This window comes from Pseudoliparis swirei, chromosome 10 (assembly GCF_029220125.1).
Source record: "Pseudoliparis swirei isolate HS2019 ecotype Mariana Trench chromosome 10, NWPU_hadal_v1, whole genome shotgun sequence".
NCBI classification, from domain to species: Eukaryota; Metazoa; Chordata; class Actinopteri; order Perciformes; family Liparidae; genus Pseudoliparis; species Pseudoliparis swirei.
This window is the reverse complement of record NC_079397.1, coordinates 7,373,444-7,396,963: the sequence shown is the minus strand read 5'-3', so window position 1 is coordinate 7,396,963 and position 23,520 is coordinate 7,373,444. Positions and strand designations below refer to the sequence as shown.

The 23,520-nt window shown below is 42.5% G+C and overlaps 1 protein-coding gene across 1 annotated transcript in view; it reads right to left on the bottom strand.

Annotated features, from left to right (window-relative positions):
- Positions 1-21,580, bottom strand: part of tmtc2a (transmembrane O-mannosyltransferase targeting cadherins 2a) — a 45,706-nt gene extending 24,126 nt beyond the window's left edge. Inside the window, 1 exon segment of the mRNA XM_056425214.1 lies at positions 21,461-21,580. Coding sequence (XP_056281189.1) covers positions 21,461-21,543 — 83 coding nt within the window. The 5' untranslated portion in view covers positions 21,544-21,580.
- Between the last annotated feature and the right edge of the window lie 1,940 nt (positions 21,581-23,520).

Sequence of the window (23,520 nt, the reverse complement as noted above, 5' to 3'; positions counted from 1 at the left end):
CACTTGTGAAGCCGTCATGTGATTGATTGTTAATGTCACATGACTAATATAAATATACATATTCTAAGCTAAGCATTTCAACATGCACATTAAGTATGAACAAGTCGTTTATTTTCCGAAGACTTTTTGTTGGACACACAGTGTGTACAGCGTGGCCTCATATGGAATAATGTGTTTTCCATGTTGCTGATGATAGTCATGAGTGAAATTTAATAGACAAATGCAATGAGGATGCCAAATGTGATAAACAGGCCACAGAGTGTGTGATTAAATACACAGACGTTTGCATCGTCGCTCTCTCTCTGACACTCACAGCGTGTACACGTGTCACAGGTGCACACTCACACACACTCACACTCATGTGGTTCACACCCCCGAGGCTGCTGTGGATTCTCATAATTAGGGGATCATTACTGGGGACACAAACTTCTTCGTGTAAACTCACAGACTGAAACAAATGAGGTTCCCCACATGGAGAGTGATCGATGGCAGCTACAACAATCCCCCATAAGATACAGTATTTTAGAAATACTGTGAATAAAACATACAGGATCAATATTACACACTGTCAACTTTTAAAAGAATTGGATTTGTCATTCGTCTGCTTCATGTAAAGAATCATTCCATGTTCTGTCAGTGAATCGTCTACTGACTTCGAGACACATTATTTCATCACTTTCTAGCAGCTATCAGATCATAACTTTAACTTTAATTTATCATAACACTTTAACCTGCTGACAATTCACTTTAATCACTACCTTGTATATATATATATTTTGTATTCCTCTGTACATTTAATATTGTTATTGTATTTTGTTTATTAATGCTCTAATGTGCACCCACTGCTGTGATCCTGCAATTTCCCCATTGTGGGACTAATAAAGGATTATCTAATCTAATCTAATCTAATAACATTTGATCTAATTTATATATTTTTCAATATCTTTATAAGAAGTTGGTTAAAAAATCGAACACACAAGTAGCCACATCAGGCAAAGGGATTTATAAAAAAATATTTACAACGTTATTTAAAAAAGAGAAGAGAAAATAACATTGTAAATTAATGCCAGAAGTAAACAGGAAGGCTACCTGACAGAACCAAGACAGTGAACTTGTGTATGATGAATACAATTCATAGTCTTCACAATCAGATTGATGGAAGATAGTAATAACTTGATTAAAAAAGGTAAAAAGGGTTTCATAAATACAACAAATAAAAAAATAAAAATGTTCAAATCACCTTCTAGTGAGAGTTAAACTGATGCATTCTAAAAGACACCAAGAATAAAAAATAAAAACACGCATTTGATTTTTGCACCAGGCGTGTTGCAACCAGAAAACGTATAGTTACGTGAGAACGAATGTCATAACATGTGTGTTTTGACCACGCTGGCCGGAAGGCAATCTTCTTTTCTCAGTGCCTGATTGGGATCAGCGTTGTTTCTGTTCTGCCGCGGTCTTTTCCACCAGAGAGGGAAAAGACCGTGGCAGGGGGCCAGCCGAGGACTTCCTTTGTCTAGAGATTGTAACTTAGTGCGGAGTGCATAAAGAAGAGGGAGGGATCGCGCTGCCAGCCTGTACCCAGCATGGCAGCAGCAAAGGTAACAAGGGCAGGACTGACTAAACAAAAACCTTATGAATCTGGGGGGTTAAAGTGAAAATTGCTCAATGTGTTAATCCTAATTTCCTTTAATGGCCTTGTCATCACATGAGCTGGAGTAAATCCCCTCATTTCCCAGGATTGTTCTTCGAGAGTGTGCTTCTCAGGCTCTGAGTTGCTTGTCGGATATTTCTAAAGACCCGACGCATTACGTCATCTATCCTTTTTTTTTAACTTTCTGTAATTCCACAGTGAGCTATTAATCATAAAACGTTTTACAGTCCCAGTACAGTGCGGAGTACAATATGACGACGGGAGGACCCTTATAGCCATAAACATATATGGAAATGTAAAGATTATCAACATTGAACATTTTATTAATGCCATATTTGAAATATCGTCCCGAGAGACCACAGCAATCTCCCATTACATTACAACTCAGCCTTAAAAATGACAACAACAAGATTTTGATTCCTTCCTGAAGGGCATGTTTTGGTTCCACTTCTCAGTGTGCCCTCAGGCAAGAACAGCACATTATGAAATCCAAACATGGCTCCATTCACCCTCACCCATGCTCCCTCGCGTCCCCTGGTAGGCCTCGGATCCCAATACGCTCTGGTCATAAATAATTTAAATATTCAAATCAGCGCCAACCACTCATCTCTCTCCCTGTTCCTGCCCGGCACTGGAGGATGAAAAGAAGGCATTGGCCACGAGGGGAATGGGTTGAAAGTACTGGCTGTGTGTGTGCGTGCGCGCATGTGTGTGTGTGTTTCATTGTGGCTATAATGGCTAAAGAAATGGATGGCGACATGTAAGGAATCTGTCTTTGTGTTTGTGAGTGTGCGTGTGTGTGTGTGTGTGTGTGACAGTAGAGCCTGTGCTGATGGCTTCATTGAGGCCTGTCGCTGCAGCGGTGCAGATAGAGTGGTCTCCCGTAGTGATTGCTCTTACAGAGGGGGGTCTTTTGTATTCAGCCACCGTATGTGGGGCAGGCGGGCGGGCTGCAAGGCACTCTATTCACAATCCTCGAAGTACAGGACGGGTTTGGTCTTTTCAATGTTCTCCTTTTTTCTGGGGGAGGGGGTGGGGGGGGATTGGGAGGGATTCTCATCAGTGCCTGAAAAGAGACGTTTAAGAACCATCTGTAAGAGGGTTGAGGTGTTCTTTCACCTGTCCACTGCTTTTAGCGACGAGAAAACCGGCTGTCTTTCAGTGTTTTGGTTTGCAATATGCAAATGAGGCACTCCACCGCCTCCCCAAGAGTGATCTCACCACCAGTGATTTGCTTCTTCAAGTGCTGTTGCTGCCTCGAGGCACACACTGGGCCTCTTGTTGGAACCTACAGCCCCTAAATATACATTGAACGTTCAACATATACAAGGGTCCTACTGACATGTTCTCCAACCTCGTTGGATGAAGTAAAAGCTATTTTTCATTATTATTATACATCATTATTATAATACATCAGTCCCAAAGGAGATGTGGATAAAGAGAGGAAGAGGGTTTTTTTTCTCTTCAAGATGACTCCTTGATTTAAGGTGGAATGGAAATGATTGCGTCTCCTAGAAATACAGCTAAGGTGGAGCAGAATCTACAGGCTGGATAATATTTTAATGAAATATTTACAGTTTATATGCTAAGAACAGTAGTTCTCAAACTTTTTCTGTCAGTGACTGTCACGCTCCATTTTTTTTAATTAATTAAACAAGCGTTGATTCGCAGAGCTATGTGAGTATACAGTACGTCCTTACGCAACTATTTAGGCAATGGGAGCTATTCTAAACAATTTCTCCCAAACAACATTAATATTTATAGACTGCATTCTATAAAAAACATTTGTTTTTGTAATTGCATCAAGTTCAGTTTACAGTTTTCCGATAAGTTTATGCACAAACCCCCACTGCTCTACACCAAAGGGCATTACTCTCTGTGGTCAGCCTCCATAAACACACCTTTTAGTCTACATTGTTTATTAACTGCAATACAAAACACACTGCACTTGAGTCTGTTCTAAATATGTGTCTGCTGCGTGTGCACCTACTGGACTCTAATAAACATCTGCGGTATAAACGGCCACCGCTTAACGTAATCAGGACTGGCTGAATTACAACCTTTAGTAGCAGAGTGCATCCTCCGGCTCCCTGACAGCTGTAATGAGATGGATTAGCCAATCATCCTAAAATCAGCGCTGCTAATGGATACTGAGCTGTCCATTATTTCAGGATATCGTCACCTCTTTGTTTTTTCCCCGTTAGCATTTTGTCTTTCTTTCTAGCCACCTCCATCTAATCTTTCATCTTCATTTCTAGTAGTTTTGCAGTTAATATAATTTCATCAATCCATTTTACCGCCCTAATTTATCACTGTGGTTTTCTGCCTTTCTTCCTTTTTATCCTCTCTGCTCTCCCGTAAGGAGGTAGCTCATCTGAACAGGTCTGCTGTGGGACTTAGTTATTTTCAGATCGAATATGTTTACATCTCTTTACTGACCAAGAGAGCTCATTAAGTAAAAAGTCGCGGAGCAGACGGTCCTATTCATGCAATGCTAATCTCGGGCTGGCTGAAGTAAACACTTCACTGCACAGGAACACCGGAGATTAAGAGCGCGTGAGAAGAGAAGTCCTCCGTGCTGAAGGGACCGCACGTCCATATCGTGGCAGAACCGAGGACAAAGAGTGTACACCCTGTGCTGTTCTTGAATGGTAAAGAGTCACAGAAGACTGGTCAGAAACAGAGTTAAAGGGCCATGCAACCTGATTCCAGGGGGGAATATTTTGCTGCATTTCATCATCCCCCTTTTAAGGTTCCTTCACTGGCACGATCACTACTGCAAAAATAATAGAATAGCAGCAAAAGGTGAGAACAAGAATCATTCTCTGGTTTCAGCTTCTCTAACCTGAGGATTGGCTAGTTTTCTGCATTTTATATGATTGCAAACTCAAATCAATGTTGTTATTTTTTTTTGTTGACCTTTGGCAACTGATGACTTCCCTCTGGCCTTTAGAAAACTGTGTTTTCTCATATTTTTTCGACCCCCAAAAGATAATACAGACAGGTACAACAACAAATGGAAGTTATTTAAAACCAGTAGATTCTTTGTTCTCCCTATAGTTCGTCTCTGCTAATCTGATGAAGCCAAGAATAAATGGTTGATCATTTAGTGACATGTATTGAATAAATCATGTTTTTCTGAGTTCAAATTGCATTGGAAGAGGAGTCTCTCATCGCATCCATAACCAATTATTGATTACCATATCCTCATTTCAAATCTGTTTTACCAGCATGGAGATAAGGGGTTATTATATTCTAGAGGGATGGAGAGAGAGAGAGTGTGTGTGGGTGGGTGGGTGTCAGGGTCCAGACCACCTCTGTGCTAATCCAATCCTAACAGGATTAAAAAGTGATCATGGAGTTACGGAGACATGTATCGGGGTCAGGGGTCAACGAGAAATCTGATTTAAAGGTTGTGTGTATGTGTGCTCAAAGTGCTCACACACTTAGATAGTCAATATGTGTAATCTATACAAAGCAGTGTTCTAAATCCATGGGGTGCTGGAGTTGGAAGAACAACACTGGTCATGGCTTTGTTCCCAGCGAACGCCACAGCTGGCTGAGGATAAAAATCCCATAAATTTCATCTCAATGGTCACTGCAGCGGGGAGCGTATTGTACTGCACCGCATGAGGCGAGCGAACGTGTGGAGACCTATCCTCCAAGTATCTACCCATCCATCACCAGTCGAGGTGGAACGATCATGCGTGAAGCCGTGAGGCTCGCCGGTGGGGTCCGAGTGATTCATCCATTGGTTGATAATCAGCTTCTATAATGATGCCAGCACGGGGCCACAGCATGATGGCAAGGGGCGATGAAGATGAAAGAGTAAGATGAGCTCCGGAGTTCTCGATTTGATGCTCTCATCAATATTCCTCCGACTCAAATGAAGATACCGTTCCTGTTTACATTTTCATCTCCTCACTAAATGCGGATGCTGCAGAGACACACAGAACATATTTCCTGTTTTTTTTAATCAACTCTTTGTTTCTGATTCGTTTGTTTATCTGGAGGCAGAAAGGGTCAGGAAGTGAGCGTTGAGGGTGTGTTCAAACATCGTATGTCAGCGACACCACTGGCAGAACAATATCCCCACCAGCTTTCCCACACTCAGTGCCACGCCACACTGGCCCGAATATGGGAGGAGAGGAAAAATGCATAAATATCCAGATAGCATTCATAAAACTCTGTCATACTGCCAGTGGCCTAGTCGTGAAAGATTTATGCTCAAACCCTGCAGCATTTCTTCCTTTTGCCGGTTCCTAAAACTAAATTTGACGGATTTGCTGCCCCTCTAAGATGCAATTGTTTTATTCTATTTCATCATTTGAAATGTGTGATTGGTGATGAACTGCTGCTGGATAGTGTTCACCATAGCTGGGCACTGATTGCATGAAAAAACAAATCTGGCGAGATTTTCATTCTCTTTTTTATATAAATACCTAACATTACTGAAATTTAACCTGAGACACAGAGGATGCAGCTCACTTTGTATTCAAGGCAGTAACCTACGTTTGATCTTATCCCGCTCAGTTCACTCGATCTATCTTTCCATTGATTAAAAATAGCCCGTCCTGCAGCTCCCAGCATTTTTCCCAAGGGTGCAGAATAACCAGCCAGACGCGCTTCATGGAATGAGAGGCCATTAACTTACTTATTTTAACTCTTCATGCGGAAAGTACAATGAAAGCACAGCCAACTAGCAACGACACAAAGCAGTCACAGGGTAAAATACAACGTCTCTACTAAATACTAAGGATAAGTTTCACTCACTTCAATATTTTTCCAAATAAGTAAGATAAGTATTCACGAATTTCAATAAGCAAAAGAAAACACTTTACTCCTCATGACTGAAGCCCAGCTGTTTCAGCGTCACCATCAAGCTGAGTCCAACGGTTAACTCATAGCTGATTAAGATAAAGTCTGCTTTACATCCTCAGTCGGTCCGAGCAGCCAATCAGGAGAAATAAAGTTATACCGGGGGCTCGCTGCTTCAAAGAGGCTGAAACATTCTGAGCTAAGCGTCTGGAAGTTGGCTGTCTCTCTCGTGTCAAGCCAAGGACTTTCTTTCAAGTCGCCTGTGCAGCCGGTTTCCTGATTAGAAGAACAACTAACTCCGTATAAGCCAGGGTCAACTCACTGGACTTAACGTGAATAGAATAGACCATTACTTGAACAATTATTATTGAGAAATACATCATATTAATGCCCCTTTTTTATGTTTCATATATTGTCACACATTGTCGCAGCCTATTTCCAGTATATGGAGTCAGTTGGAAGCCAGATCAATCGGTAAATGGAGAGTGATGACGCACAGTGCTGGATTGGTAACTATTGTTTACCCACTCTGAACTTCCCTTTCTCACTACTACTTCAAATAGATCGATATTCTAGATCTAGAAATTAGGCAGGGTTGAACTTCTGTAAGTACAACAAATTGTAAACGATTGGCAGAATGGCATTATTTCCAAATTCGAAGCAGAAACCCGAGGACAGCGCAGCTAATTTTGCATGTTCATCATTTTAGGTTGAACTTTCTAGTGATTAAAAGTGATGAACCCAATCATCGAGAGTGCAACTCCTTCATCTATTCTTCAGCAAATTGATTGCAGTCTTTATCTCCATCTAAGTGATTGATTGATTGCTTCCCCATTAGCTGGTTGCACAAAACAGAGGGGATCTAAAAACAATACCACCACTGCCCCCTCAGCTGAAAGTGAGGCAGAGCCCACCGCAGAGTGATGGTGTCAATAAAAGGCATGATGAATCCTCTGCCGGCAGCAAGAGGAAGGCTACTGGAAATCAATGCCTAATAAAACTAATGCTCTCTCCCGAGGGCATAAATACATCAGATTCAGTGAAAGGAAAGATAGGGTTGGGAATCGTTGGGGTCAAAACTCGGGCCCTCAAGAAAGCTGTGTAATTAGTTGAGTTTTTACTTCTAATGTACAACAGCCGACGCACAAGAAGTCTTCGTAACAGTTTGTCCATGCAGAGCAGCAGCTTGTTGAAGCGTCCAAGCAGACCTGCCACTGGAGGATTTGTGCCATTAAAAAAAGCATGAATGTAATTAAATTGAAAAATACAGGTTTGGGGAGCGTAAAGCAAATTACAGTTTCACACCTTCGTGGAAACCCTAAAGACCACCCGGAAGGTCTTTGGAAAAGGTTCAAATACATTTTCATTTCATGTAATATTTTTCATGAAATAAAAAAAAAACGCCTCACCCAATAAATGTGCCATATACCTCCATTATGGTACTGTGCCCGCTAGCATTCACAGTGAGAAGCAATCCAGGAGCAATGGATGCTGAGTTTTACAGGGTTTGTAAATTCCTTGGCTCTGCACACATCCAGCTCTTATCAGTGGCCAATTTGAACACCCTCCATCCAATCCCAATGGAGGGATCCAACCAGAAAACCACCTCCAGCAAGAAAACAAATGAGCAGCCAGTCAGTCTGTCCAAACTGCATCCAGTGTGATTCTCGACAGTTGATTACACTGGCTGACAGTGGATGGGTAATTACGGTGGCCTCCCCGAGTCGCCTGCATCCGCAGTGATAAATGTGACGGCTGATTAAAAACGGATCGAGTGCTGTTCTCCGACTGTGCCAAACAATACATAAATCACAGCTGTGTGCAGGCTGACAATATGATATAAACATGCCAGAAAGAATGTCGCTGCTGCATATACAACATCGTTGCATCTGCAAGAATTTATGCAAAATTATGCTATTTTGTTGTGGTTTTAATTTGCTGCTTTTCACTATCACTAAATACAAAATGCAGAAATTATCAACAGGGCTGTAACTTTTATATTCAATATGCAATTAACTGTTTGTGTCACAGTTTAGCTCCACGCCTTCCTTTTTGTAATAGTTGTTTTCATCCTGTCACACCATGTCGTCAATCCAACTCCCCTCACCTGCCTCTGATCACTCCCTCGTTAGTCCCTCATTCCCTTCACCTGGTCCTCACGCCCTTCTCACCTGCCTCTGATCACCTCGTTAGTCCCTCATTCCCTTCACCTGGTCCTCACGCCCTTCTCACCTGCAGCCCATCCCCTCATTAGTCCCTCACTATTTAGCTCCCTCACTTCCACTTGTCCTCTGCCAGATTGTCTTGTGTTTTCGTGCCAAGTTCTCCAGTGTTATTAGAGTATATTCCTGACCTGCCTGTTCTGACCTCTGATTCTCTGCCCCGCCCCTTTTTGTACTTGTTTGCTTCTTCGACTGATCTCCCGGTTTTGACCCAGCCTGTTTCCAACCAAAGACAGTATTCTTTGTTACTCCTGTTTGAGTCGTGCTTTTGGGTCCACTCTAATAGCGTCGTGACAGTTTGATTCCTCTCTGAATAAGAGGCATTCAATAGTATACTCTATTGTGGAATTAAATGGAATCTGTGACTTTTTTTGTATTTACAAAATGGGATTGTTAAATAAATTGGGATTGATGCTTTCATTCTTGCAATTTGAATTTTGAAGTTACTATGTTACATGGTTGTGTCAGAAAACTGTCTCCCTTGTTGATTTATTCACTTCTCCCTACATAATGCACCCTCAATAGTGAGCGAAACTATTTTGAGACTTCCGACACTTAGGTCACATAATTTAGATGAGGTGTCAAGTATATATGCTATGAGAAATTACAACTGTAACTGTAACTCAATAAAATGTCGTTGATAGTACTTTTTTGTTCCATAAAATAATTTCCGAGGGCACAATACTGAATTTTCATCAGACACTAGCTGACGTAGATGACAGAAACTAATAGTACACAATAGTAGTAAATAGGGGGTTATTCAGACAGCCATAGTTTAGAATAAGGCTCCATGCATTGCAATTAATTCAAACTGTTACTTCTCATTCATTAAAATGAGCCATCTTCCTGTCAAAGTATTCTCCAGAGGTCACTATTACACCTCCAGTGGCATGAGTGCTTTACCATCACCAGCATGTGATCCTTTATTTCATTTGTATACGCCCCTTTCCCCTTACCTCTTTAATGTATCTTACCTTCTGCTTCTACAATCAATTCCACTGGCCTAGTTCCAGCAAAGTTGCGGGTGTTGGCATAGTGACCTATAAAAACGTCCACCTACACGCAATGTTATGAAATCCCCAATCCCCTCGCTTGAATTAAAATGGGAGACTTGGAAAAAAGAATACTTTGCCTGGCATTGATTTTTCTCTCCAGGGAGTAGATGCATGTTGTTGGGTCCTGAAGAGTCACGACTCAAAAAGGACAGCCAATGTTCTCAGCTCACTTTTCACCTCAGTCCAGCTCTATAATTTGAATGAACACATATTCGCACCAGGTGTGGACACACTGCATCAACAATACCCACCAATACCCTAACCAGAGGGTTGCAGACACACTATTTACTGGAATCAACAGCGTGGCAGACTTTGGCAATGTCGAGCTGGATCGACAGTCGTTTGCCAAGAAAAGAGGTTCCTGTTCTCCATTCTGCACCAAAAATCTGTGCACCAAACCCTGAAAACTTGGAAAATGAAGTACTGAACTTTTGTCTACCAATAACTCTTGTGCTGCTTTAAAATAGCACACCGGAATGAATGGCTAAAGAGTACTTGTATCGAAGGCCAATCAAATGGGGAGAGGAAGAGTCGATTGTTCACGTCTTCTCCGTGGAGACCAAACGTCTGTTCAAAGTGCAGCGTTCCTTTGGGAAACTGGATCATTATGAATCTTCGGTGGAGATTATAATGAGGACAACGTTAATTGCAGATGACAAATCACGAAGCCAGTGGAGGATTTGAGTGTTGCAGCGCTGCCAAGGAGGCGGCAGCTGGAGAAACAATGCAGCATTCTGTTTCTGCTCAAAAGCCTCCTGCCTCCAATAAGAACCAATAACTTTAACGCTCGACCAGAAATTGGTTTGTAATTTTATATTTCCTTTTTTGAGACTGTAGAGAATTTACTTCTTTTCAGTGTATGTATGGTATGGTATGGTTGCAGAAAACTGTGTCACACGTCTTTCTGCTTGACCAGCTTTCAGTGGTCAGATTCACATGCAGCATTTGTAATGGCCAAGTCTGCTGCACTAACAGGCACTGTATCCAATCCAGAATAGGACCTCCTTTCTTCTGCCGTGACCAGTTGTCACATTCCAGCATTAGCCAGAGAGAAACTGTAGCTATAGAGGGGGTACGACAGGGGCCAACCCAAACCAAATCTGTCTTCTTTTCAACGATCTGTGCTAATTATCTAAGATCTTTTCACATTCTGATCTGTGATCTGTTGAACACGGCTGGTACAACGAAACCATTTGCCTAAACTCGACTCTCACATTGGAACCAATAAAGTCAAACCCCATCCATTTGACCCTCAGTTTAAGACAAAGCAAACGTTGGCTAAAGTGATTCAAAGGTACTTTGAATCAAGTCGCGTTTTCACTCAGCTCTGAAACCCCTTAGCAATACAATAACTCTATCAACAGTCAGAAGGATAGCACACATAATTATAGCCTATGAATTGAGACAAACATAATCCAGTGCAATATTTAAATATGTCAGATGTTATTCCCGACAGGAGGTTTAATTCCAAGTTTGTCAAACTATCAGCAGGGTATCCGAAATATATGGCTTTATTTCAAAAGCTGCAGGAAACTCCATTATGAAACCATAAAACGCATCGTGTAACATCATAAAAGTACCATATTCCCCTCTGAGATGGACTGGAGGGACGAGCAGACATGATGTCATCCGACGACGTCATGCCATTCGTATTGCGGATTGGGTTACAAAGGATTGTAGCCGAGCCTTTTGTCATTCAATACATCAATTTACAGCTGTAGAGAGCACCGATGATCGGAACACTTCCACACTTTACAAAGTACTGACAGGAGCTATGCTTATAGAAAAAGTTAGCTTAGCTTAGCATTGACTGGAAACAGTGGGACATGGCTAGCCTGACTCTGTCTGAAGGTTACAACTCAGATATATCATGTTCATTCGTGTGTTTCGCATGAGCAGGTAGGAAGACGTTGTTGCCTTGAGCAGTTTCTCTTTGTTTCCAGTCTTTGTGCTAAGCTAAGTTAGCTAGTTACTTGTGGTGGCTTTAAAAATGAGCATTCATTCGTGAGAGTGGTGTCAATCTACTCATCTCACTCACGGGAAGAAACAAATAAGAGTAACTGTAACTTTGCTATACCCGTAAAACAACAGATAATGCTATCTCTCCAGAAAATATAAGGTAGCATGCATTTCCATGTTTTGTGGGTGAAGGACCAGCATGGGGCATTCCTCTTTACAGACAGACATCTATCCTGTCTGCAACAGGGATGTCATATGGGTTTTTTCTTGTGCTGATAACGCTATCAGTGAGTAGATGCTGCTGGTCAAAGCAGAAAGAAAACAGAGAGGCCACAGAGTGTAGAATAAATTGCCGTTGTCAGCCGCCGTGGTAATGGATTGTCTGGATGTGGTATCACGGTAATGAGCGAGCCTTGGGAGAAAAATGTCGGTGTGGATTTTTTTATGAAATGCACCCAGCGAGGTAGATGAGCCGACATCCTCGCACTCCATCGTCTGACCTCTAATCGGTCTGCTCGCCATGTCTGCAGAGCAGAGATACCAATCTACAACAGGACAGTGCCTTTGGATGTTATCTTAGGTTACTGAATTTCTTTCAAATGAGAGTCAACCCATCAAAGTATTGACCGTCCAAGCTCTCTGTTAAAAAGTGAAAATGCCAGAGCTCATATAAACCTGTTTTTAACATGCATAATTCAGTGACCTTCAGTACAGTCCACCAGATTAAAAGATGCAAAATGATAAATTGAAAGGGTAAACTGTGAAGTGATGTGGTAGCCAAAATATATCCAAAATTCATTCTCATCTCAGTTCAACGTGAAAGCATTGTAAACATACAGCATGTCCCATGGCCATTGATCCAGGAATATCATAATGATGGTGAGAAACTAATTACTTTCAGGAGAAAGATAAACACGGTGGCTGATTTATCTCAGGCTGACTGAGGCAGGAACACAGCCATTATCAAATGCAGATTTCTCCCACTTATCAAAGCTAACTTCCACTGGGAGTTTCCGACAGTCAGAACCGTCATGTTTACTTAAACGGCAATTCCTCGTACCTCCAGAAAGCCCAGAGTACCTCAACATTCAGCTACTGAGACTAACTGGGCAGAAATGAGGAGTTCAATTCCCCTCCGTGAGATGGGTGAGCAGACAATTGAGCAATGCTTAAATGGACATGGCAACATAATGGGAAGATTGGCTTAAATCTCTCCTCTCCCTGCCTCGATAATGAAGGAAGATACTTCACTTTAATAATGGCGTTATGGTTCTAAAAGAATAATTGGCTCGCGACAGAGCCAAACCTGAGTGCACTGGTGTGTTTCCATGAGGCTGGAAATGGTGGACCACAAAATCAAAATATGTGGCCATATGGTGATGCAGGAAGCTTACGTTCCAACTGTGAACAGCTTCGCATTAAGCCAGGCTGATTTCCTGTTTTCAAACAAAACACTAATTCAACCACAGTCACCAATTCCTTATATTTCCAACTTTCTATAATCATCACAATAATCTCTTTTTATATAGAACATGTTTCATTCTTCTTCTAAATAGCCCTCTATTGTGCCACAATAAGAGAACATCTTAACGACACCGCTGTATTGAAACCTCCACACTTCCTCTATCGGCATTATCTCGCTATCATTACAACTAACTATCGTTATTCTGCATATTCAGGCGCTCATCAGGAGGAAGCAGGAAAAGGAAATGTAGATTAATTGTATCTATATATAAACTGAGAACTGTGAAACTGTGAATAGAATTACAAATAATGTATGTTTTATTCAAAACGTTTGAAGAAAGCTATCCTAAATGTAGAGATCAATTACAGCATATCCATCTAAAGTCGCTTACAACACATTCCTGACCTCCAACAAGATTCCATTTGGGCAAAGAGCTCCGATGTCATGCTACAAAGACATTGAAGGCAAACAAATACCAACTGTAGCACACTTAGAGCTCCCAGCATAATCACTTCACTCCCCCTACATCTCAATACCAAACACTAGAACTGTGCCCTTGAGTAAAGGTAGCCGGACTGTTATCTGATCTCTCTGAATCTTAAATCCCTGTCGCCCTCACACCAACTCCGCCCCCCCCCTCCCCCATCCTCTCAGGTTTTTATGAGGTGAGAAGCACAAGCCGATTTCCCCCGACACATCGTTGGCCCTGTCCTGACTCAGAAAGCATTGTGCATATTATTATGTTACCAGATAGCTGGAGTAGCCATGCGTGGAAATGGATTGAGTGAAGTGCTCAGCTCGGGTTAAGTACCATGCTTTCCAAGCTAATGAATATCTATTAGTTATGTCAACATACAGGTAATTATATTATAATCAATGCAAAGCACAGTGGTCAGTATACCATGCTGAGATGAATGGAAGTTTAATCATATCTTACAATTTATACCTCATGGTCTACTAAATGTGTTGTTTCTTACTTTATCTTGAGTACCTACATTGGGGAGTATATTTGAGAAACTCTGAGTATGGTAAGCCTTAGCAAGGTTGAAGAACTGTTCGTTATTTTAGCTTCGCTTAGTCAGAAGTTACGAAAATCACAATACCATTCTAAAGCTACAAATTAACTTACGATACAAGATAATGGTTGGAATGGGACATACGCTTTCTATACTACTGGGGTGAGAGATCTGCCCAATTGAATCCAAACTAACCCAATTGGGCAGAAGACCACCCCATCTGGCAACACTGGCTGCGTCACCCTGATCATCAACACCATTATCTACTGACAGCTTCACCATCGCCAGGGGAACAAAAACACAAACCCCTCCACATGCACAAACAGACCTTTCCAGACTCTGAGAAACTGGCCGATGAAAGTTTCGACCTCACTTCCAGAGTGCTTTTCCCAGTCAGAGCTGATACGAGCTGGAGTGAAATATGAGCGCACATTCAAGTGCTGCGGGAAAAAAACAACCTTTGATTTTCTGTTCTGACAGCTGTTCTGGGCGACAGACAAAAAAAACTCCACAGTCACTGAAAGATGATACTCAATGGCTATTGATTACAAAAGGTAAAAAAGCCAACCGCTTGCGCTTCGTGTGATCCCCAGCTCGAGTTTGGTTTTGTATTACGCCACAACTGCTGAAAATTGCTTTGGAAGTCCACCTTGTAGTTTAAGAGAGAAAGTGGATGTTAACCTCTAAGGGTAATCCAACGCCACAAAAAGGAGCTCTGCTTACAAAGTGAGTAAAGTGCACTGAGTGGAAATTGAAGCCCGTGCTGCTGAGCAGTTAGGAAGGCTTTCGTTAGCATGCGGTTGTCCAGATAAGAAACTTATGAGATTATGTTTTCACCCCGTTATCTATATGGTTTGTGGTGGCCATACTCCCAAATCTACGGCTTTGACATATATCTTACAGGTTTCTGATGTCCCTGGATACCAGTGCTTTGGGATCCACATATGGTGTGTATACAGGGAAGGTCGTGGGACTGAGGTTTAGTGGTCGAGTCTTGGCAGATAGACAGTCGACCTGGCTATCTGGAGTATTTAGGTTGTCCCAGTATTTAGGTTGAACCTAAATATAAGCAAAGCCATCTCTTCCCCACATCTGTGTAGTGGTTCAAATAATTATAATAACTAGAATGGGCACTCGGTAGAGCGCATACCTTCGCATATCACAAGATTGGGCATTGAATTATGAACATGTTGGCATTAGTTGCATGCCAATTGGATAAAAATTGACCGTGCTATGGTAAAAAGATTTTGACCTATCCATTACCTTGACCTTGACCTTTGACCCAATTGATCCCAAAATCTAATCAAATGGTCCCCAGATAATAACCAATCAGCCCACCAAATGTCATGCGATTCAAGAAGATTTTTACCTTTTCATGACCTTGACCTTGACCTTTGACCCGATCGATCCCAAAATCTAATCAAATGGTCCCCGGATAATAACCAAACATCCCACCAAATTTCATGCGATTCGGTTTAATACTTTTTGAGTTAGGCGAATAACACGCATACAAATAAATACGCGGCGATCAAAACATAACCTTCCGCATTCTCAATGCGAAGGTAATTAAGACTGGTGATACAAAACAATTACAACTAATGTTAATAGCGATTAAGTAAATAAAAGAGTGCGCGTAACCTTGGGGAGCGCTACTTCAATCTATGACCCTTAGCTGGCTAGTACTGGGATGAGCCAACTGTTTAATAAATGTAAGTAGTTCATGAAGGCAGTACCTTTCATAAAGGTTTTTAATAAAAAAATGAATCTGCCTTATGCAGGCTTCAATACCCTTTCATTATTAAGAGCAAGCATGCACACTCTTCTTTGCCAGAAGAATCTTTTCCTGCCCCTTTAAGGATTGTAAAAGCTGGAGCACATCCCAGCGCAAGAAGATAAGCTTTAATATGTCATCCTCTGTCCTCAGCTTATGTACTGCCTTTCCTTTGCTTTAACGTTGAACCATTACAAACCCAAAGAAAAATTATAATTCATCCCCTTCAACAGAACTGGGTTTGAGCCTTCAATTGTGGGTTTTAAAGCAGTTTCAAAGCCACAACATCTGCAGAGTTGACCACTAAGTGCTTTCCTGACGTAAATCTGCTTGGAATCAGAATGAGACTGATTGCTCCCGCCTTCCTATTGTTTGACTAATAGTTCGATCCCTCAAACACCAATTCTGAAAAGGCAACGTGAACAATGAGTAAACACATGTTGATGTTCAAATACATTGGGATAGTTTATAAGATGGTAACATCGAGATTTCTTTCACCAACAAACCACACTTTTTATGGGGTTTGCCTTTTGCCTTTTTCTCCTCGAGAGCACATCATTCTTAATGGATGCCAATCTGATTAAGAGCCTTAAAACCGTCTAAAATTACCCTTCGTAAACACTTTTCATCAGTTTCACTCACCATACTGTTCATTGTGATTCACTACTCCTCTTAAGGCAATGTTACTCATCTCTAAAACGCTTACAGTGAAAATTCCTCCCCTTTTCACCTCAACTGCATTACTTCCTGCACACAGTCAAAGAAAGAGATTTGTCTCGCTCATTTCATTAGCCTGCTGCTTACCTCAATATTTTTCTGCTCCGAGCACATACAGCAACGTAAACAGCCTCAACACAACTTGGGCATGTGTTTTAGATTATTATTCCATGAGAGGCATGAAGATTTCTGGCAACATTAACAACAGCGAGTGGGCCGAAACCCATCACAGGGAGCCTGGGGAGCGCCGACTCATCGGAGATAACAATTATGAGCAGTTATGGAAAACAGAGATGATTCAAGTCCTTTTGATGGAACATAATCAAAAACATGAATGAAACTTACCATCTGTTTTATGGGCCAGAACAGTCAAATGTACAAGCCTATTACGTTATACACATAGATTATGGGATTTAAGGAAACATAAGTGTATCTTTTAGTTGTTAAGGGACGGTTTATTCCTAGATCAAATATTTTCCTCTATCCCGTAGTGCTATTTATCAATCTAGATTGTTTTGTTGTGAGTTGCTTAGTTATGGAGATGTCACCCGTATGGCGTTCAAACCAAAGGTGAGTTTACTTGCCGGACTATATGCGGTAATGTTTTCTTTTTAATGAGCAATATTATCACAACACTGCTCATAGTCCAATACATCTAAATTGCAGGCTACAATAAATCTAAAGGATCCAGAAGCCAGAAGCAAAATCTGTAATGAAAAGTGAATTTACTGCTTCTCTTATTGCAGTTGAGACAAGCACATGGACATTCCTGACACAACAATGTGGATTAACTGAGCAAACGGTCACATAAGGGCTACATATAAATTCATACTTGGGACAAGTAGCAGTTTAAGGATAAAAAGAGGGAAGGAGTTCTTCCCATGTTTTTGCTGTATGCTCTTTGGAGGGTTTCACTGATATATTTTTCACATTTAAAGGTCCATATTAAATGTGAGCACCATTAACATACGTTTACTAACTCAAAGCAATATGGTTTGGAACTAAAATGAAAGGGCGCTTCTTAAAGCAACCCCCATATTGATGCACTTATGGTTTAACCTCAGAAACCAGAATAGAAAAGTAACAGATGTTGCAACCCACAACCTCCGTGACCGTCTGTCTTCATTGTGGTGCTTCAAGTCACTACTCTGCGTCACCTCGGTCTTGTTTACGCGGCATATTTACTTGTTTAAAACCTTACGAGGGAGGAGCATTTTTCTTTGTTAACGGTGAGGGTTATTCATAAAGAGAATGAAACTGAAACTAAAATGGGGAACGTGCCAGTCAGGGAAATCTAAATTCCTCCGAAAGCCATCTCCTTGCCCAGATTATTTTTGCTTTCTCTTTAATCTCCCGAGGAACCATCATGCATTTCTTACGGAGAGGGACTGTGACATTATTGGGGTCACAGACCTTTTGGGATATGCGACTCTGAATGATAAAAATCCACTTAGGATGCATTTCATTTCACAATGTCGCCTTTCTTATCTCTTGTCCTTGCTTCCCTCTCAGTGTCTACGGAATACAGTACAAGTCTACCTGGTAAAGACATCCATTACTGGGTAAATTTGTCAAAAAGATGTTATTAAAAAACATATCCTTGAGATTTGTCGGCATCATGCGGGGCCTCGTTTGTTAACCTGTCAAAAGCCCCGATGATGAGTATTCAAAGGAGAGCCCCGAGGTTACGGTAAATATATTCTCCAATCTCAGACCCCGACTCTCAAGCAATCAATCTAACAAGCCTGTACATACATTAACACATCATCACTGTGAAGAGGTTGTTTAGAAAAATAAATCTTAACGTCTGACTTTATGTTTGAATAAACACGAGAAACCGTAAACCGGCAGATCCTGTCTCGGTCATTTCCCAAATCAAAAATGTGCCTGGCTCCTCTTCCAGCTCCCGTAAAACATATACATTTCACACGCAGAGGCTTTTCATTGGGAATACTCGGAGCACACGGGCGCGCCCTGAGCAGTGCCCAGGAAAAACACTGGTCGTGATTGAAAAAGCAGAAGCCCGGGCCAGAACATCCCCACAAATTGGAGCGCCCGGAACAATACGCCGCGCCATCTCGTCTTCGATGTCAAGGACTGCATGTGACATGTGACGAGATTTAGAGCTACAGGGTGAAAGGTCAGATAAGACTTAGCCCACAACAAGGCGGCTTAACCCTCCTGTTACCTTAGGGTCAATTTGACCCCATTCAATGTTTAATGTCGGTGTTCTTTCGGGTCAATTTGACCCCAGGCTGTTTTTCACTGTGTCAAACATATCAGAAATATCAACTTTTTTATATATGTAAAGGGCTATTTAGGTAGTCAACAAACAAACATAAAGTACCTCACACTTAAACTTGGGAAACAATATTAATTCTAATAATTTTCTGGAGGTTTTAATTGCTGGGGTCAAATTGACCCCAAGGGTAAAATATGTCAGTAAATATAAAGGTAACAGGAGGGTTAAACATTGAATGGGGTCACATTGACCCGAAGGTAACAGGAGGGTTAAAAAGACAAACGTAAAGGAACAAATGAGTCTACAAAAGAGGCAACGTTTTTAGACAACTCCAGGTCAGAATTATAAGCTCTACGCTCCTCTACCTCAATCCTTCTTTCGCCTTAACCCTTTGCTCATAACTCTCGTCTAATCCCTGAGGGAAGATAGCGGGCGCACGTGGCTCTTGACCCCGAGAGAGGACAGTGTTTGATGAACGACCATGGAAGGTCAGACCTCTGATTGGTATTCAACCTCCTCCGTCTGAGATCGCTGAACCACAACGCCACAGCGTGTCCCCGAGAGCGTACGTTACCACGGCGACGTTGACAGATGCGCGGCATCGGCGCTGTCCTGAACTTTCACTGAGGGGATGGAGCGTGAGTCGTAGGCTGAAAGCGGGCAGGGCGGCGCCGCGGGGGTGATCTGTCACAAGAGGGGCTTTTTGACAACCTTGTGGTGTCACGGCCACATGGACAGACGAGGCTGATGGATACAGGGATACTTGGCGAGGCGATGGAACTGGAGACGGAGTACGGAGCTCATTTCTACCGCCACCACCACCACCCCATGTCTCTCCACTACGTCTCCTCCTCCTTCACCTCCACACACACGCTCTGTCTTATGACACGCACAAGGGTCACCGATGGTGCTGAAAAGTAAAGGGGGGGGGGGGGTCTTTGACCTTTCAGGGGTGTCTGGAGATGCTTACCAGACAGCAACCGCTGACAGAGATGTGGACGAATAAGGGAGGCACCGTGTACGCTGTTCATTCTTTTAATCCACAGAGAAATTTGCTACATACCTCGCATATCAGTAGTTCATCTGGTGATTTAATGCTGGATAATGGAAGACTAATTAATATGAGTTTGGACAGAACCGTTGCAGGAGCCAACATCCCGTATGCCCATAAACAGTATTTTAGAGTCGATGAAGAACTACCTGTCCAGTTCGTCTTTTTTAAGAGGAGACCAGCTGCGGTGCTGAACTTTTACATGAAGGGAGATTACTCGCAAGCTTAGATGTATGGCAAGCACACTCAGCTAGAAAAAATGTAGCCGCATATTTGGGGATTCTTTTTTTTATGGATGTGAAACACAACAGGTTCAGTCATAATTCCTGGTGGGTCGTTTGGCTCAGTGACACTTCTTCACAGGATAGATTGCAACTATTGTAAGGATTGATGAATCATATGCACGGCTTTCCTGTTTTATATCATCGTAAACTGAATGGATTTGGCCTGTTGGTCAGACAAAACAATAAATTTCAATACCGTAGACATATATTGATGGTTATTTGTACTGTTTTCTGACATTATCTAGACTGTAATAGATTCATGGGCAAAATAATCAACAAATAATTGTATGTTTTTATCTTTTATCATTTTGTGACCCTCTTCAGATTTGTCTTGGGAGTCTTTAGAGGCTCTTGACATCTATGTTTGAACCAATCTGACTGATGTATATTCACATGTAGAGATATGACTAACTAAACTGTATTATTTTAAGAGACATAACAAACTTATCCGAAACAGTTGTTTTAGTTGGTGAAAGTCTCCTATTTAATATGCATTTGCTTTTCCTTTATCTCTCCATCGGGGCATGCACGTTTGTTTTGTCCTCCCAGAATGCACCTCCGCAGCATGATAGTGTTGACATGTTTATTCAGCTGTTTGCTAAATGAAAACTCCCGGTTCAAATTAGCTGCAGTTCCCCGGGGAGCCGGGCGAAGTTACAGCCGGTACCGGTGCTCCATCAACACAAAGAGGAGCGCAACATGAACCGCTCCATGTGAGCCGCACGCGACGGGACAACAGCGTGCGCAACTTATGTGTGTGCCCTATGGTTACTGTGGGAATATGATTTATCAAACATATCTATAAAACAATATGTATAATAAAAAATTATAATGACTATTTAATAACAATAATAATAATAATAATGTGTTTTACGCCGACCACAATAAGGCCAGACATTTCACTCAATTAAAGAGCAACAATAAGCCACATGAAGTCACTGAACAGCGGTCCAAGTTCTCATGGAGTGATATTGTTTCTCCCTTCTCTCTCACAGCCCGAGAATAAGCAGCGATTCACTACAGGCGACGACAGGACCACAACACGCACACGCACACGCAAACATGCAAACATGCAAACATGCAGGCAGGCCCAACGACCAGTCCCCCCCTCTCCTCCTCCCCCCCTCCCTCCCCTAACCAGAGGAGAGGACAAGTGGAGGAGCCGTGGCGGCGGTGATGCTGCTGCGCTCCGCGGGCGGAACCAACCTGTCATCGTAGCAGAAATCCGCGTCCAGCGTGTTCAGATAGAGACCCACTGCCACGGCGGTGCACACCAGCTCCGTGATCATCTCTCAAAGCCAAAGTGGGGAGAGGAGCTGGGATAGAAATGACCTGTAAATCAAGGCTACCCCCCCTCCGCCCCCCCACCTCTCCCACCCCTCTCTCGCAAGTCTCTGTGTTGTGGTGCTCTCGATTCAGCCGCGCGGCGCTCCAGACGACGCAGGCACGCAAAGTGTGTCAAAGTTAGCCATATTCCCTGTGACCCATAGTGTTGGGAGACGGGTCCGCGGTGCCGGGAGGAGACGCTATGGTCCGGTGCGCATTGCTGTGCTGCGGTGTCCTCGGTGTGCGCATCTCTCCGCCTTGGCACTGGAGAGAGCAGAGCGGGGAGACGCATGTGGTTTTCAGGAGAGGCTGAGCATGCGCAGTGGGAGCTGCACTGGAGGGAGAAAAGAAGAAGAAAAACAAGGTGGTGCCTGAAATAAGTAATTGTGTTTTTGTACATCACTGGTGGAATAGAATAATGATCAATCGTGTACAGAAAGACAGGAATATAAATCTATGTCATAAATCCAACGTTGTATTTGTGTTTATTCTAATATTACTCAATAGATAATGGTATGTGTTATGGTTTATTTTCTTTTAAACTGGGACATGAAAGAATACATTAGCATGAACAAAATATCCATGTTATATTCAACCTGACATAAAAGCTTTTAATTATAATTTGCACGTTGTCAAATTAAAATAGATACAATTTAAATAAATCAAATTAAAATAAATAAAAATGTAAAATTAAAAATTTCTAAAAGTATAAAACCCTAATCACTACCACACAACTGAGATCATCTACAATAATATTCATCATGATAAGGTCCATAATATATAGATTATAACAATAAACATGTGTACAATATATTTTTTGTATAATGTGCAGAATTTAGGATTCAATTTCGATCAAATGAATCCCATGTCGGACCCATACTTGACCTCTGCTAGTAAAACGAAGATAACATGATTGTTCGGTTGAGAAATAAACTAAAACTATTCTACCATTTAACATTGTCATGCTAAACAGCTGAGATGCTGCAGACATTTTGTCATTACATTATCTCATTCTAACCCCAAATTAAAAATATTGATTAATTCTCTCTACACCAACCCCCCAGCGTCTCTATGGAGAGGCTAAACTGCGATAGTAGGTTGATCGATGAACTGTTGTCCCTCACCCTATGGTGAGAATGCATCTGGGCGTCAGTTTGGAGGCGTGCGGCCCGGTCCCGCTGACTACCAGCTGGACCAACGCCTGGCCCTCCGTCGGGGCTCGGAGCCAATAAATCCAGTTCAGAGCGGCGGAGAGAGGAAAACAGATGGCTGGAGAGGGGCTTGTCGAGGGCAGGGGCATCGGCCCGGTGACGGGGGGGGGAGGGCAGGGGACAGGGGCGAGAGCAGTCATTTGTAACAGGGGCACCAAGAGACCCTGATACCGAAAAGGACTTGGCCCTGACCTCACATGACCTGTTGGACAGGCCTCTGTGTTGTTGTACCGGAGACGTGCGTTCCTCTGTAGCATGCATCGGCGTCCAGCCGTGACGAATGAGAGCCGTCGTTTTGGGCCGGCGGAAGCTGCTCAGTCCGTCGGTCACGCCACAACCTTCACGATGCGGCCTTCTTCCTGTTCGGTCCCATGAGCAGAGTTGCACTCAAACATTGTCACGACACAGACCCACGGGGTAAAACAAAAAAAGTAAGAGGCATACTGCGACTTCACTCGGCCCCACGGGGGGCGAGGGGTGCTGCGTCTGCAGTCGGCACAAGTAATTAAGGGATTAGCGAAGGAAAGGAGGCAAGCATGCTCCTGTAAGAAAGTATAAACAGACCCCGGGCCAAACAAACACATTACAGGAGAAGAAGTGTTTACTCCGTCTGACTGATGACCTGAAATGTCCTCTCCATGGAGCGGCGTCAGGGAGATGTCGCCGGCTCTTTGGGCGTAAACAGGCAACAGTCCTGAATAAAACATCTTTGTTTTCAGATGAATGAAG